Source organism: Lepisosteus oculatus, chromosome 11, assembly GCF_040954835.1.
Source record: "Lepisosteus oculatus isolate fLepOcu1 chromosome 11, fLepOcu1.hap2, whole genome shotgun sequence".
Lineage (NCBI taxonomy): Eukaryota > Metazoa > Chordata > Actinopteri > Semionotiformes > Lepisosteidae > Lepisosteus > Lepisosteus oculatus.
The window spans coordinates 32,921,427-32,937,032 of record NC_090706.1 but is presented as its reverse complement, the minus strand read 5'-3'; the positions used below and the strand labels follow the sequence as shown (position 1 = coordinate 32,937,032).

General features: G+C 37.4%; 1 protein-coding gene across 24 annotated transcripts in view; it reads right to left on the bottom strand.

Annotated features, from left to right (window-relative positions):
* Positions 1 to 996: 996 nt before the first annotated feature.
* Positions 997 to 15,606, bottom strand: part of LOC102683315 (protocadherin alpha-C2-like) — a 166,407-nt gene continuing 151,797 nt past the window's right edge. For all 24 annotated transcript variants that reach the window (XM_015349732.2, XM_069196125.1, XM_015349742.2 and 21 more), the window contains exon 4: positions 997 to 4,302. In XM_015349732.2, the coding sequence (XP_015205218.2) occupies positions 4,001 to 4,302 (302 nt within the window). In that variant the 3' untranslated portion in view covers positions 997 to 4,000. The remainder of the gene's footprint in view (positions 4,303 to 15,606) is intronic.

Below are 15,606 nucleotides of genomic sequence, written 5' to 3'. Positions count from 1 at the left end.
CAGCACTTAAGCTTTATATTTGAATACAGACACAGACAAGTGGCAGTGATCAGTTCCAAGAAGCTACTGTAGCTCTATATCCATTTAATTAGAACACACTCTTTATCTTGCTATATGTGTAACAGGATGTTGTTACCATGGTTACAAGAGTCCTCTCCAGTAACCATGGCAACTATTTCTCAAATCATGCAATAGAAAGGGGAAATCAGTGGAAGTGCATGTTTTGGCAGCATTGATAGTCATCTAGACTCTTGAAACCTCTTCATTGAATCTCACTGTGTGAATCAGAAAAGATTAAATCAATACAAAATGTCTGAGTGGGTGTATAGGGGCTCAATTAAAAGGACAGCAAACAAGATACAGTATAAAGGCAGGGCACTGAAAGAATCCTTTACTTTAACAGGAGAAATAATAATTTTCTTTTTGAACAGTTCACTTTTAGCAAATGGATCTTGAAATGTAAGCTAAAAATGTGTATATAAATCATTCATGCATTTGAAAGATGGTTTTAATGAAGAGAGCTAAATGAAACATTAATTTGTTTTTATTCCTGTACTTCACCTTGTCAGTTAACATTTCAAATAATGAAGTGAAAAGTCTCAATGTAATTTGAGATTAAAGATGAGATGTAGAAGTGATTTCACCCTGCCAGTTTTAAAACTATCACTAAGACAAAATGATGATTATCAAATATTCCCTAGCAACATGCCTTGTTCTGTTGATATTATCATGATGTATCATGCATTATTGTTAGGTGTAAGTATTAATCATAATACAAAAGTGGCCACATGCTCATTCTTACTTTTTAATTGTTATTCAGACCACAAATGTCTAATGTGTTTTACACCTGTAATTCTTCAATTGCTGGAATGCACAGTATTCCTTTGGTGATCTTAGTGAAACCTTTTTTGTGACCAATAAGTAAGCTTCGGGTGACTAGCTGTAAAGCAAGTTAAATAAATCACACAGTCAAGATCATGTGCAACTGTCGCTTCATATATTTAAGAAAGAAAATTTTATTTGTGATTTATAAACAAAACACGTTACCGGTATCAATAAAAAAATCACTAAATCACTGTTACACTGATGAGCAGGTGTACAAAATAAGATTATATAATAGATATGCACTGTCACAGTCAACAGCTTAGTGCCATCTATGGTTATATACACCAATAAAGGATGATTGCATGGAAATTCACAAAACACAAGCATAGAGTACATATATTTTTAAGGGGGAAGGGTATTCTTTTCTTAGGCGCATACATAATTCAGTTTCACATTACAGTGTTAGTTAGCATTTCAAAGCCTAACACAAAAAAAATAAAAAAAAAGATTGCAATTGAGAGCATTACACTATAGCATTACATATATCTAGAAGGTTAGTAACGTCAGTCTGAGAAACACAAAGTTTGTGATTCAAATTCTGGTGTATATGCTTGTTTAAAAGGTCAGCAGAGACAATACTTGTACCTCTTGTGTGAGTAATGGAGAAAAAGATATCTATATATATTGTATTTTGTTTTTCTGATTAATACATGCAACAGCCACTTAGTGATCTGACAGTACTGAACTGTGATACTTTATGTTGACTGCAGATAACAGTTTGAGAAAAGCAATCTGATAGCTGCAATAATATTAATCCCCAACCGATAAGGGCTGGATTGTATTAAGGGGATTAAATGCAATTAAAAAAACAGAGAAAATTCTAAACATCCCAAACCTTTTTCTAGCCATTTCATAAATATATCTTCCATATTCCCATCTCTTAATAAAAAGCTATGATATAACTGCACAATTTCCTAAAAACGTTTTTTCTTTCTTTGTCTTGCTGCAACACACAATTACAGGTTAACAAATCTCCAAGAATATTGTTGATCTGGTAGCATCAAAGAACAGGGATATTCTAAATGGAAATTCTATATTCTATATTTCAAACAGAACAAAATGTTCTTGTCCCTGTCTTGCCCCTGTCCTAGGGCAGTGCTTCTGAAATATGGCCAGATCAACACTGCAGTGAAACCACCTTGCTGGAGTTTTCTAGAAGACACTGTTTCAGCCACCAGTAAAAATGCTGATGTCTGCACTTTGGGATAGCGACCACATTTAGTTTGAGAGCCACTGTCCTTGCTTAAATCTCTTGCTGTATACCATTTTAATATTAGGTAAAAATCTAAAACAAACTCAAATTTGAAGTCTTTAGTGATAGGAACACTGAAATTTGGCAAATAGTTTCTTAAACTTACAACCTCTAGCCATGTTCAAGAATTGGGCTTAAACAGTACTTGAGTCAGGTTACAGCTTGGATAGAAGCCTTGTGATAACATTTAAATTTTGTGGCTATTCCTTATTATCTTTTCTTTATTTTAGTATATGAAGAAGCTGTCAAACAAGCAAAGTAATTAAAGATGGGATCTCCAAATAAAAAGATCAGCACACCCAAAAATAAAAAAAAAAATAAAACAACCTTAAGCTTGCTAGTTATACAAGCACCAAAGGCAAAGAGCTGGTGACTGAGGAGAGTGGATTTGAAGCTGCTAAAGCCCAGGATAACTACAAAACATTCAGAGCGAAGCATGGGAATCAGGCTTGGCTTGAAAAGAACTAGCAACATTCCCTGTATATTACAAGACCCAAATAAAAATCATAAGTCGAACCACTGGCTCATAACCCTGTCTTCTGGGGAGGGGTTTGTCCTCCAGCTTTGTTTTTGTTTTGTTTTGTCCTCAAGAAGACAAGTTTCATACATCCAGCCTTTCTTTCTCCTGGCTCCCAAACGGGTTTGGGCAGAAAAAAAAAAATCCTTCTAAAAAAAGTCTTATTTTTCACTCATCCAGGTTGCAAGGGTTATAATACACATATACGTTCTGGAAACTTGTGCTGGAAAAAAGAATTGGTAAAAGCTGTGTTTTCCTTCAGCCTTGGCTGTCCCCATTTCCTGTTTGCTTGGCCACCAAAAAAAAAAAGGAAAAAGGAAAACAGGCTAACAGCTATAATTTAGCCCCGGTTATAAGCACTGTTAAAGGGCAAGGGATCCATGTCACACAGACTCAGCTTGTCTGCCCCTTCAAAACACTGATTCATAAATCTGAGTTGGCCATTCTAGGATCTTACTGGTACAGCCCTGCCTCCATGCTGAAAGATCTGCATAATCTCATCTTGCAATATTTACAAGCGCTGCATGTGTCCTGCTCAAAAGCATTAGCACTTCTTAAGCGTGTGAGGAACTCTTTGCCTATCTGCTCAAATCCTTTAAAGAAACACTGCATGGGAACCGATAAGACAGAGATGCCAACGTCCGTCTGCACAAGGAGAGCCTCCCCCTACAGGGGCAGGGGTGGGGGTGGGGAGGCAGGGGTTTTAGAAGGTGGAGACAATGGTTCTTGCGTTGCCTTTAAAGGTAGGCAAAATCTTGGTAGGCAGGAGGAGGCGAGTGGGCCTTTCCAGTCAGGTGATTTTTAGGAGCCAGTGCTTCTCTATCGGGGTAGAGACGCCACAGCTGTGTCTGTTCTGAATGTCACTGGGCATGAAGACTGCTGCAGTGAGCAAATGCATTGCCGCATGGTTCCCGGTCATGTTTTAACATTTTGTTTTGGAACCAGCACTTCATTCAGCCACCCACAACACAGATCAGCAAGCCAAACAGTATAATCCACTCATTTACAGGTCAGTGGAGTCCCTGCTGGCAGCATTACAGCTTGATTCATATAATTTCCTGTTTTTTTTTTAAAGGACATTTTAAAGGCTAAACTTGTAATTAAAGACTAGGTTGCCAGTGAGTCAGCAGCTACGTGGTATATGTGATTTCTGGGAGAGCTCAGGAGGAAAAAAAAAGAGAAATCTGCTTGCGTACTCCCAAAATTGACAAGTGAACGCATGGTTAGTTTTATAACCGCTGGTATAAGATGACATTGGATTGGATTTGAAACTAAAGCAGGGAGCTCTCCTTTTGGTTCTGCCTTTTGACTTTAGTTGGTAGCTCTGTGTTAAGGACATCCTCTCCCTATTGCTCGCTGTTGTCATTGTTTCCCTTCTCCTTCTTGTCTGCCTTGCCCTTCTTCTTCTTTTTCTTCTTCTTGGTCTCCTCCTTCTTCCCGAAGGTGATGAAGTCGCTCTTGTCATCGCCTGTGGGCTGGTCCTGGCGAATGGAGATGATGGCAGGGGAGCCTGGGATGATAAAGGCCTCAGGGACTTCGCCAGGCTTCAGGGCCTGGGGGTGACCAGGACCAGGGCCATATCTGAAGCTCCAACTGTTACTGTTTATTCCTGCTCCAACAGGGGGCGACACCTCCCCGCCTTCAGGTTCTGAAAAGCAACGGATAAAAACGATTTTCTAATATCCAAGAGATACACACAAATCAATGAACCTCCATGTTTGATGTCTCATTAAACAACAAAATCATTCTTATACAGCGGTTTTCACAGCCAAATACCCCAAAGCCAATAATGTTAATGTACGACAGAAAATGTAAACGTCATCTAAAACGTTACTTATAAGATTATTAAAAGTAAAAACACAGACCTCACAATGCACTTTAACTCCTTCCACTGTGCAAGTTAATAAGAAATGGTTAAGAATAAAGTGAGTTACCACACACAGTAGCAGGACTTAGGTAGATGTCATGATCAGATTAATTTGAGTTATGGTGACAATTTACAACTCATCCAAGACAAATTATTACCTTACTGACTTTAAGAAAAGTGCCAAACTCTCATTTTAAATGGTTGCACCAGGATTTTTCTAGTTTTACCAGAATATGTTGGAAACCTAGCATAGGCAAGTAGGCAGTAGGTAAATACATGAACAACATACAGTACATTTAGTGTTTCAGAACCCTATTTATGATGAATTAGGGCAACTACTATACTGACCTGATTTTTTTAATCCACATTTTATAATGTGATCTAGAGTAAGTATCTACAGCAATATCCAACATGCAGACTGATGTAACACTGAACTGATATTATAAACACCTTTTCTTACAGCAGCTTGTGGGGAATGAAACAAGCAACAGCAGAGAAAACCATTGAAATTGTATTAGATACACAAAGAAGAAAGAGAACAATTCTGGTCACAAAAAAACACACTTAAGTTCTGCGAGAGAAAAAAAGGTTAGAGAAGAAAGGACTGACCTTTCAAAGAAAGACAGTTTACATGCGATATCAGATGAATTAGCATATGAGGATGAGCAGCTTTTAATACCCTCACATAAACTAATCCCTTATAAAAGGTAATACTGTACATTAGCAGGACCTTATGACAGATCTTTTTTTAACATCACAGTTCTGCTACACTGACAGCTCTTGATAGTGACAGATCTTTTCTTCATGATTTTTATACATTCAGTCAAAATCCAACCTCGACTAAAGGCTGAAAGATAGCTTTTATGTTAACTAGACACAGACACTGGGTTGCCCAAGCTTAGGCCACAGTGCTATGTGAGGCTTTTTTGTCAGTTAACCATCTCTGACCTTAGAATTTTTTTTTTAGCTTGAGCAGAAAACCCCACTACAGAGTTCAGTCCCTGTACTATGCAGTACTGTATATAGTGAGATGAGAATGTGAATAATTCATGCAGCCTTCCACATTTAATACTATTATATAATAACTGTAGGCCATATTCAGGAGTATGTGTAAGGTTTTCAGATGGAAGTTAAGTAATTTAAATACGATTAAGCGAGGAAATATTACACAAGAATTGGTTGTTACAAAAGACAAATATAAGCATTTTAATAATTGCCAGGTGTGATAGAATAATATTGTTTTGTTACTTTTATGAGGGAGAAGAGTAAAATGAAATCCATCGAGGCATTAGGTTTTAAAATTGTTTTTTCCATCCTCCATTAACATGAATTCTTAACCACAAAGAATAAAATGGCAGAAATCACAGAACAAGGTATGTCTATACATAGTTTAGAGGAGACTGAGCCTTGATCAAAAATATCAACTGTTCTCCACAAGAAGTCTTATTTTATTCATTCAAAACAACTTTTTTGCCTTATATTTAACCTAAACAACATATACAGCATGTGAAAACAAGTGTAAATGTCAGAATGATAGCCATGTAAATAATGCTTGATAAGCATTTAAGCCCTGTGAAAGCAAGTTGCAATATTCCCTTTCCCATTTTTGATGGTCCTGCATCTTGTGCAAACAGATGAACACATCCCTAATCTTTCTGCAAGTTTTGGTGATTGAATGTCTTCAAGCCACAAATAATGGTGTTTACATTAAAAAGAATATAATAGACTAGATAATCGTGCTTTAAAGTGTCTCCAGGAAAGCTCTTATCTCTAGCCTTTGAAATGCCTGCTCCCTTAAACCTTTGACAACAGATACAGTACAATGCTGTATATTGAAGAAATCTGACAGAAACCTGGAACTGTGTTGTGCTGCATGGGCAACGCCCTTTTAAACCGCATGGCTCCAGTGACTGTGGATATTCTGTCGATTCACACATGTGGTGTTATGCATCACGTGAGTCCTGAACTGATTGAAGCTGCTGTATGGCCAGATCCCCACAGACACCACGTGCAGTGTAGCACATCTGGTGCTTGAAAGAAACAAAGAGCTCCCGCCTCCCAACACAAAGTACGCCCCACACACAAATCTCAAAATGAAGGCATTCAGCTTAACCTGTAATAATTCATTATAAGTAGTGTTACAGAGCAAATCACGACAGATGTGGAATCATCTGTCATAGTTCAAATCCATGCCATTACTGCAGGAATGCCAAACAAACTGCACATGGGAGGTGCAGGTGAAAATGGGAGGACTCAACTTTATTTGGTAATGAAGTGCAGGACTATACCACTCCATTTCAGCAATGTGCTTTAGGTTTTGCTAATGTTAAACACTGGAAAATGTACATTGTTCCCCTGCTATTAAGGCTGTACTAACAAAATATGCTTCAGAACTGAATGGAGGACTGTAAAGAGCAAATAAATAAACTATTCCCTCATCATCCCTGAATTTAGTTTTAAATAACATGGTAGTGAGAGCATTTGGGTGACAGGGACACATTTAACTCTCAAGCATACTTTCTTTTAATTTCAGACTGAGGAAACATTTCACTGGAGTAGAAAAACATGCTCTTATCCTCTTATATTTGCAGCCTTAACAGATTTTAATAGTCCTGACCTACTTTTCTTTTAGATCATGCCGCAGCCCCGAAAGGGGAGTTTGTATTTATTTATTTTTTAAGCTTTATAACTAAGCTGCCAGTGAGAAAAGTGGAGATATTTTTAATATCTGCGTCACCCTGCCAGGAAAAGACCCTGATCTTTCTGACGAGGAGAAATAATTACACTAACAAAGTGCAGCTGTCTCTGGAAAACACTGAAAAATGGACACAGCCACACAGCCGACCTGCAGGTACTGTATAATTATCAGCTTCTGGAACAATGTGAAGTCCTTTTTATGCAAATTGCAGGCTGCAAATATCTAGCTGCTGATTTACACTTAGAATACTTCTTTCTTTACTCTCTTTACATAATATGCACAGTCGTTTCAAGTCTGTCTCAGAGGGAATTACTTGTGCTCTTCAATATCCTTCAATAAAGAAGCCACATTTTCTATCTCAGTGTTAAAAAGATGCATGAAAAGGCCACTCCACTAGCAGTGCATAAAATTAATATAGGTATTTTTGTCACTAAGATCCCACGGTACTAATAAAATGAAAAAAAGTTCTGTGCTGGTAAAGAGCTACAGTAAGGAACATAATCCATGCACTCCACTATTTGTAGAGAGATATACTTTATTATATATATAAATATGAACCACCAACTCAACAATTATGTCCTGCGAATAATTAATCAAATGTTAGCTTGTTTACGTATCATTAAAACTTTTATCATTTAGCTTATTTACATATCATTAAAACTTTTTTCATAAGAAGATCATCAGAAGGAGTTAGCCTAGTCCACTCTTATCCACTTAAACACCCTCGTCCAATATCAACTTATGCATTACAAACATTTTAATGATATATTCATTATAGTATGTACAGTATTTTGGTTCATTAGTAGTCCCTGTGTAGCCAGATCTCAAACCTTGACCTTTCTACTCTCAGAAACCTACCTTAACTGATCAGAAAATCCAATTTACAAACATCCTGTAAGCAAGCTGATCTCATCTAAGTGCTGTTCTAGCTTGTTAAAATTATTGTAGACCTAAAAGTGAACACTACAGCACATTGACCCCTAGTCTGACCCTACAGCAGACGGGCCTTGATGCCCCAGTTCGGTGACAAAGAAATTTATGGGAGCCCTTGAAAGACACTTATTAAATATGTCTGCTTTTCCTCCCTGACAAAATAAAACTGGCAGTTCAGGAAAATGGAAGGAGCACATTTTTATCTTAATACACAACACATTAATTGATCCACAGAAGCATGGGTTACTTGAGTTAAAATAGTTTATATATGAGTCACCTCTAAAACGAATATTCAGAAACAGGACTTGACCTTAACAGTTCCCTTAAGGTCTACTCTTCAGTCAGGCCTGACTTTGAACTGTGATAGATGCGCAAAAAAAGAAATAACTGCAGAAAAGCCATTGAGCGCCTAACCCTTTTTCAGCAGAATAGGACTAAGACTTTATAGAACTGATATTTCCTGTTTTCATTATTAGACTTTCATTCAATTAATTTCTTTGGGTTCTGGAGGCAGAGGTCAGATTAAGTTCATGAGACCGATTTCCTGTTAACATCATGGACATAATGAGATTTGGGGAAGATATGTTAGCTTGGAATTTCATTAACCGTCTCAGTAATAATCCAATCTAAAACAAATACAACTCTGTAATACAGTACATTGTGATTTCTAAAATGAATCAATTAATCAACTGACCAACAGACTTTTAAAAAGAAATCTGCTTGATTAGTGTCTAAAATTACAACTGGTTACATGCTACACTGTATATTGAGAAGTACTACAATGATTGTTTATTTTCAGAAAAGAGAACGTAGACCTTTTACTGATATTGTTATTATTTAATAGTAATGATGATGATGACAATGATTACTAGTAAGCTTCTTACATGAATGATGATTGCATTACTGTTATTTAAAAAGCAAATGTTAACCTGAAACACAGCCCCTAATTTCCAAGTGAGTCATACATTGGAGCCTTTAGCTAGAAAAGGATACACAGAAGAAGAAGTGAAATGCACAGAAATGTCTGGTTAAGAAAGACAACTGTGAATATCAAGATTTTACACATTGCTTGTGAATCTCATTAGAATATTGTTCCTATATTTCAAATAAAGAAAACCATCAATAGAGGATCTATGTCTTTTTGTTGTCCGACAATATAGACAACATTGTAGTTTAACTAGAAAAAGGAATTCAGAAGCAGGTTTATCCTTTAGTCATTTTCATAACCATTTAAATATAAGGAATTCTCATTCTAATGAGATATGCAAGATATGGAATCAAAAATTATCTTAAGTTTATTTATTGTGTAAAGTACCTATATGAAAAAAAATATTTTCAAATTTAAATTCAGATGATAATTTAAAATTGCAGTTTTGCTAAAGTGAAGTATGTGATAAGCACTTTTAGGTCAATGTGATACACAGTGAACTTACAACAACTTTGTTAACACTGTTTAACATAAAGAGTGAGTTTTTGCTTCCTGGGTAATACCTAAAATACTGCAGCTATTTGGTTGAAAAAACCTTTATAATAATATTATTACTCCCATTTAGAAGGTGATGGGGCAGCTCTCACTATCACCCCCTTTTATGGCTTATTTCCAGTATTATTCTACATTTTGAAGCATATCTTGTTTCTTATTAACCTTGCCTTTCAGTTCCCTTTGCATGGGATGCTGTCCCTGTGGGTAATGAAACAATATAGCCCAGATGTGCCATTGCTGTGAAAGGGATCTGACTCTCTTCATCAGTAGTCAGGTCTCTCTCCATCAAGGCTGGAGAGATTGCATCAAATGCTCTCAGGGGCTTTCCAGCTGAAGGGAGATCAGTCCCACCTCTTCCCTCACAGACGCCATTAAAACATCACACTGTCTCCCACACAAAGGAAAATTTCTCCCTTACTGATTACTGGCAGGGTGGTTACAAAGAAACACGCCTTGCATTTTGCAGATATACTGCTCATAGCATCTTTATCTCATCTATCAGTGCTTGTTTCAAAGCAACGTTGCTTTCTTTCTCTGACCTTGTATTGAATAGAGCATGCAGGAAAACAAAGGCACAAGCATTACCAGTGAGATCTCAGGACTGCCGACTGACTGCTTTTTATTATAAATGATTTGAATATATTTTCAAAAGCCAGCGGCTGCTGATAATGATGTTTCTGTACCTTAGAAGAGGTAAAGAAATCATGGTTACAGGGTAGTCTGGCATTTTGGTACGTTTGCACCGCTTAGGATGTAAAATTGTTCACTGTAGCAAAATCAGTGTGAAACCTAATTTAGGGAGTTACATTATTCATTTATTCCAGACAGTGTCTACCCTAACACAATGTTATGTATTATCTGCCCACAACAGGGAGATCATACTTTGAAATGACAAGGACAGAGAAAGGATTGGTAATGGAATACAAAATCACACAAAAAAGGAAACATGTTTCAAGAATTGTAGCCAGGGGTATAACAAAACCACTTACTTATTACTTAGTGTAAATTGCTAACTTACTTACTGTTCTTTTTAAAAAAACTTTCTACACTGAGCAGGTTGTAAATGGACAGCACTTCAATACTATCACTAGCACAAACATTTACTGTCTGAGTCTGAGACTGTCATTTGAGTGTAATGCGGATGTCATGTAATGTAGTCATGTGAATGTAACATATTAGCAGAAGATATTGTGACAGTGAAATCTCCAACAGTTTGAAGTATAGGGTGTAGCCCCCACCCTGATTAACAATTATTAATTGTAGCCTGGTACTGAAAGTGTAACACACCGCAATGAATAATGGGGATGTTTTCTTTATCTGCTCCTTATGTGTTTTTTTCCTAAACAATTTTGCAAACCCAGAGACTGTGGATTTTACATTTACTGTTCATAAATTGTTGCTACAAAAGACGTAGCAGAATATCATGGTGTACTGTTGTACTCATCCAATGAAATGTGATTAAAAAGAAGACAAATATCTTCAAAATGTTATGGTGCATACACATATGTAGATGTGAAAATGTTGACACAACATATACTATAAACATAATCCAATGGACAAACTGTACTGTATATACTCTTTCAGTTCTATGTCCTGGCTAGTATAACATTAAGAGTATTTTTTTTTAATTGTGTCTTGCTTTTTTTCACAGAGACAACTGCTTTTCCAGACTATATGATTTTAATGAAATGGTGCAGATTATTTTTAAGAAATTGCTATCCATGCGCAATTAACAATTGTGATAAATCCTGTAACAACATTAGACGTTTGTCTCTTAAAAAAAGAATAACCTTTTAATTTTGTGTGGTTTTCTACTTTTTATTTGTAATGCACTCTGCTGCTTTGTTCATTCTGCAGCTAACGCCTTATTAATTATTCATGCACAGTGACACTCCTGTGCATGTGTTATTCAGCCCCCATAGCTGTGAATTATCACCTCAAAATGTGTCTGTGCTTTAATGAATGCCAAGTGATGCTGTGTTTTAACCCTTGAAATCCGATATCTCTCATTGCTGGGGTAGGAGAACTGCTGCTTCACATGATTTTGTGACTTGTTTTTGTTTGTTTTCAAAATGCATCATTGAAATCTGTATCACATACTTAGTTATGTCAGTCAGACACCCTCAAAGCCCCTACCTATAACGTATACATTGGGCAACTTGGCAAATCAGATATAAAATGTATTATTTTGAGTGCTGTGTACCATATTAAAAATGAGAAAACAAAACACTCAATGCAATAAGGCAACTCTGACTTCTTCAAATACCCTTCTTCAAATGTTTAACCTCAAGTCATGTTCTCCTGTAAATTTGTTATGCAGGATGAATAGAGATCTCTGCATACCTTGATTGCCTTGAATTGCTTAATCCCAGAGTACAAGGCAGATGATGAAGACAGGCATTCCCGAGAGCAGCTAATCAACATATCAGGAAAGCAGATGCCCAGAATCAGTGTGGACCAGGGGAAAAGACAGATTTACTTACCATTTTTTTTTTGTTTTCTGAAATCCTCCCAGAAAGCAGACTTCAAATAACAGCATCTGCTGTGCCGCGTTTCTGCTTACGTTAGCACAGGATATGGTGCACCAGTTGTCACCAGGTTCTTTGGGTGGTTGTTTGACAGCTTAATTTCTGTACACTTTGGCATCCAGAGCTGCAATGCAGTTTTGCTTTCAGCCTCATTTTTCCAAATCTCATCCACACCTGTTCTGCAAGGCATATACTGTATATACTGTACATCACTAATTTCTTTAGAAAAAAAATAGCTGGCTTCTTTTTGCTGAAAAAAATCATCTATTCCCTTGGACACCTGGCTAACTGGTTTGCCTCATTCGAAGATACACAGACAGCTTGGGTGAGGATTAAGCCTTTAGCTGATCACACGCCTTTCAGAAGTGATGCCACATCAGCTCATCCCTTCAAGCAGCTACTGTCCGAGTGCTCTTGATGCATGCCTGCAGACAGCTCTCGAGATGTGCGCAAAAAATCCATGATTAGGTGTCATGTAAACATCTACAGAAAAGGACTGATTCAAGGGAGCTGATCCTTTCAACACAGGGTGTCTTGTAAGAAAATCTGATCTTGTGCATTTTACTTTCGTTCTTTTGTTATTTTTTTATCACCATAGGCCTTCTAATACTAATAGGAGCGAAGAAGCCAAAAAAATCAGAAAGATCCCCTCTTAAAATATTTATACATTATATTGCTGTGCTCAATTTAGTGGCAAGTGGATATTGCAAAATCAGCCTTTAAAGTTTCTGATATATCTAGAATAATGAGAGCACCAAATTGCTTATTTTCTTTATCCTTCCAGTGGGATTTTGCTGATATGAGCTCCTGTCCAGTAATGAAAAATCAGTGATGCATACAACCTGTGCAAACCGCAAACCTGCATCTGTTTCTGCAGCGCTTGCTCGGCACCACACGTCTATATATAGGTCACCCTGCCTCTTAGCATTCCATTCAGGGTATGAATGGTTTCCCTGGAAACCGCATTTACACTGCACCAGTGCGCCTCACCCACTGCCAGTGCAAGCTGATGGAGAATGCTGCTGCTAACTCTCGAAGCCCAATGCGCTATTCCTTAGTAACGCCCTTCCAGAGGTCTGCAGCCTCTTGAAGGGATTGCTTCAGATACAAAGACAATACCTCACTCCACACACACACCGACAAAATGCCTGCTGTGCTTGTTTTTACCATCAATGCCCATGTGATCTCAAGAGCAAGTTACCGATTTTGCTTCCTGGTGGATGTTCAATGAAGCAAATCTCTAGGTTTCATAAATGTGATTCAGGCTTGCATTGAGCTAAACATAGACTGTTTTCTGTCTGTTGCAACAAGCACACAGAACAAGATGGAGTATCGTCGAAAGCAGGATGTACAAGTACTCCAATAAGTAGAGGCATTCTGACCAGCCTGACCTTGACTATTAAAGATAAAAGACAGATAAATGATTGATTTGGTCTTTTCTCCATACTAAATGATGCACAGTTTTGCTGGGTCCACTATTCTACAGCCAGACTCCTGAGAGGAACTATAGCAGCAGCTCAAATTCTTCATAATATAAAGCCTCTGATTTTTTCCCCTACAAAGTTCCAAAGCAATTTGAACTGCTCAAACCTCAAAACCTTAATGAACTGGCCACACCTTTCCTGTCCAATCCCTTCGTTCTCCACATGGCATTCCCAGTTTTAGCCAATGCCCAGTCTTTGCTGGCTGTTTAAACTTTTAGAGCTCATTTTGGCGGTAGGGTCTGCTGCTACAGTACCATTCCTGTAAAGGCCTACCATGCACTCCACGGAGAAATTAGAGAAGCAGACTTGTTTGTCTCCTCAAGCCATTTGTTGAAATGGCCCAAATTAAATTTTCTACGCTTAACTGCTCATATTTACAAAGTATTCAGTGATTTGTGTCTATGAAGGAAGTTACATAAATGCAATATTGATTAAGTGTTGCATTTCAGAATCACATTTCATTTTGTTTTTAATAACTAAAGAATATCATTCAAGTTAATCTATTGCTTTAAATTATGGTGATATTATTTTCTAGTTTTCACAAGTAATCTATGCTTAGGCAACAGTCCTTTTTATGATGTTTGTTCTGCATGAATTGAAGCACTTGCTGGGATTTAATTTATTAGCATCCGTATTTTTTTCTTAACCAATTTTACTCCCGCAGTATTGCCAGGAATGATTGAAAAACTCGAAAGCAAATACATCAGTTTCACAAACGCCTACTGTAAATTACAAACAATCGGTTAATTTGCAATGACATTCATTTCCAGTCTTTCATTTAAATTCTTATAATTTAATATAGAACAGTTCCCCAGTAAAATGTATTTAAAATGCGTAAGTGCTAACTGTTGGTGGTGTGGCAGCTACTGTAGTGTTGGTTGCTCACAGCTCTAAGTTCTTGGTATTGATTATGAATTGGAGCTCGTTCTCTGTGAAGTTTTCTTGCTTCCCATGTTTTTTATTTTTATCCCACCAGCCGATGACCTGTTAGATGGGTTCACTAGAGTCTCTAAATTGTCTGTGTTTGCAGTTGCCCTGCATTGGATGGGCATCCCATCCAGGATGTAGTCCTGCCTTGTGTCCTGTGCATCCAGAATAGCTTCTAGGTTGCTGTGACCCTTGCCAGGAATATGATGATTGGTGCCAATTGTACCAGTCTGTCAAAGTCACACCTTCTTAGCAGATGCAGTTAGTTAAAAATATTCCTTACAAGCTGCTGCACATCAATTCATGTAAGATCTACATAAGCTCCTCTACAAAATAATTATACAAGGAAACACTCAAGATGACCAGCACAATTATCCAAAATGATTATGTCAATATCAATTCCCAGAGGGTCCTTTTGTTTTACAATTCATCCAGGTCCTCTGTTATGCATTTCATGAACTAGATAAATTATCCGTTTCCTCTGGGGCAAAAATATTTTTTGGTAGCTACTGTACATGCAGTATGTCATGATGCATTTTTCAAACCATCAGCTGAAAATCATAATTGTCAAAGAGATACAGACATCATCCGCTGTAAAACACATTAGCAAGAGTTATATATGGCCATATAATAAAGCAATTAAGGTTGAATCATTTAGCTCCCTTACACCTTTTGTAGTTTCACCAGCAACACGGAATGAACTACATTTATGAGGTCAGGCCTAAATCGCTAATGCAAAGGTTATGAACAGCGCCATTGTGATCTCTGAATAATCTGATCACTGACTGCTGTGCTGCATGATTCTTAATACGATTGCAGAGTTCAGAACAAAACCATACCCTTTCCTGACTGGTGGAGCTACTCAATTAATCGCAAATATCATCTACTTGATTGATAGAACTGAGCGCTAGAAATGCTCATGGGAAAACAGATGTGATATGCCTGAAAGATGCATCAGCCTCTCCAATTTAATTTGGGGGCTCTATCAGCTGTAATGAGCATTTCTGGTCTGTGTAGCCACAAATGGCTGGG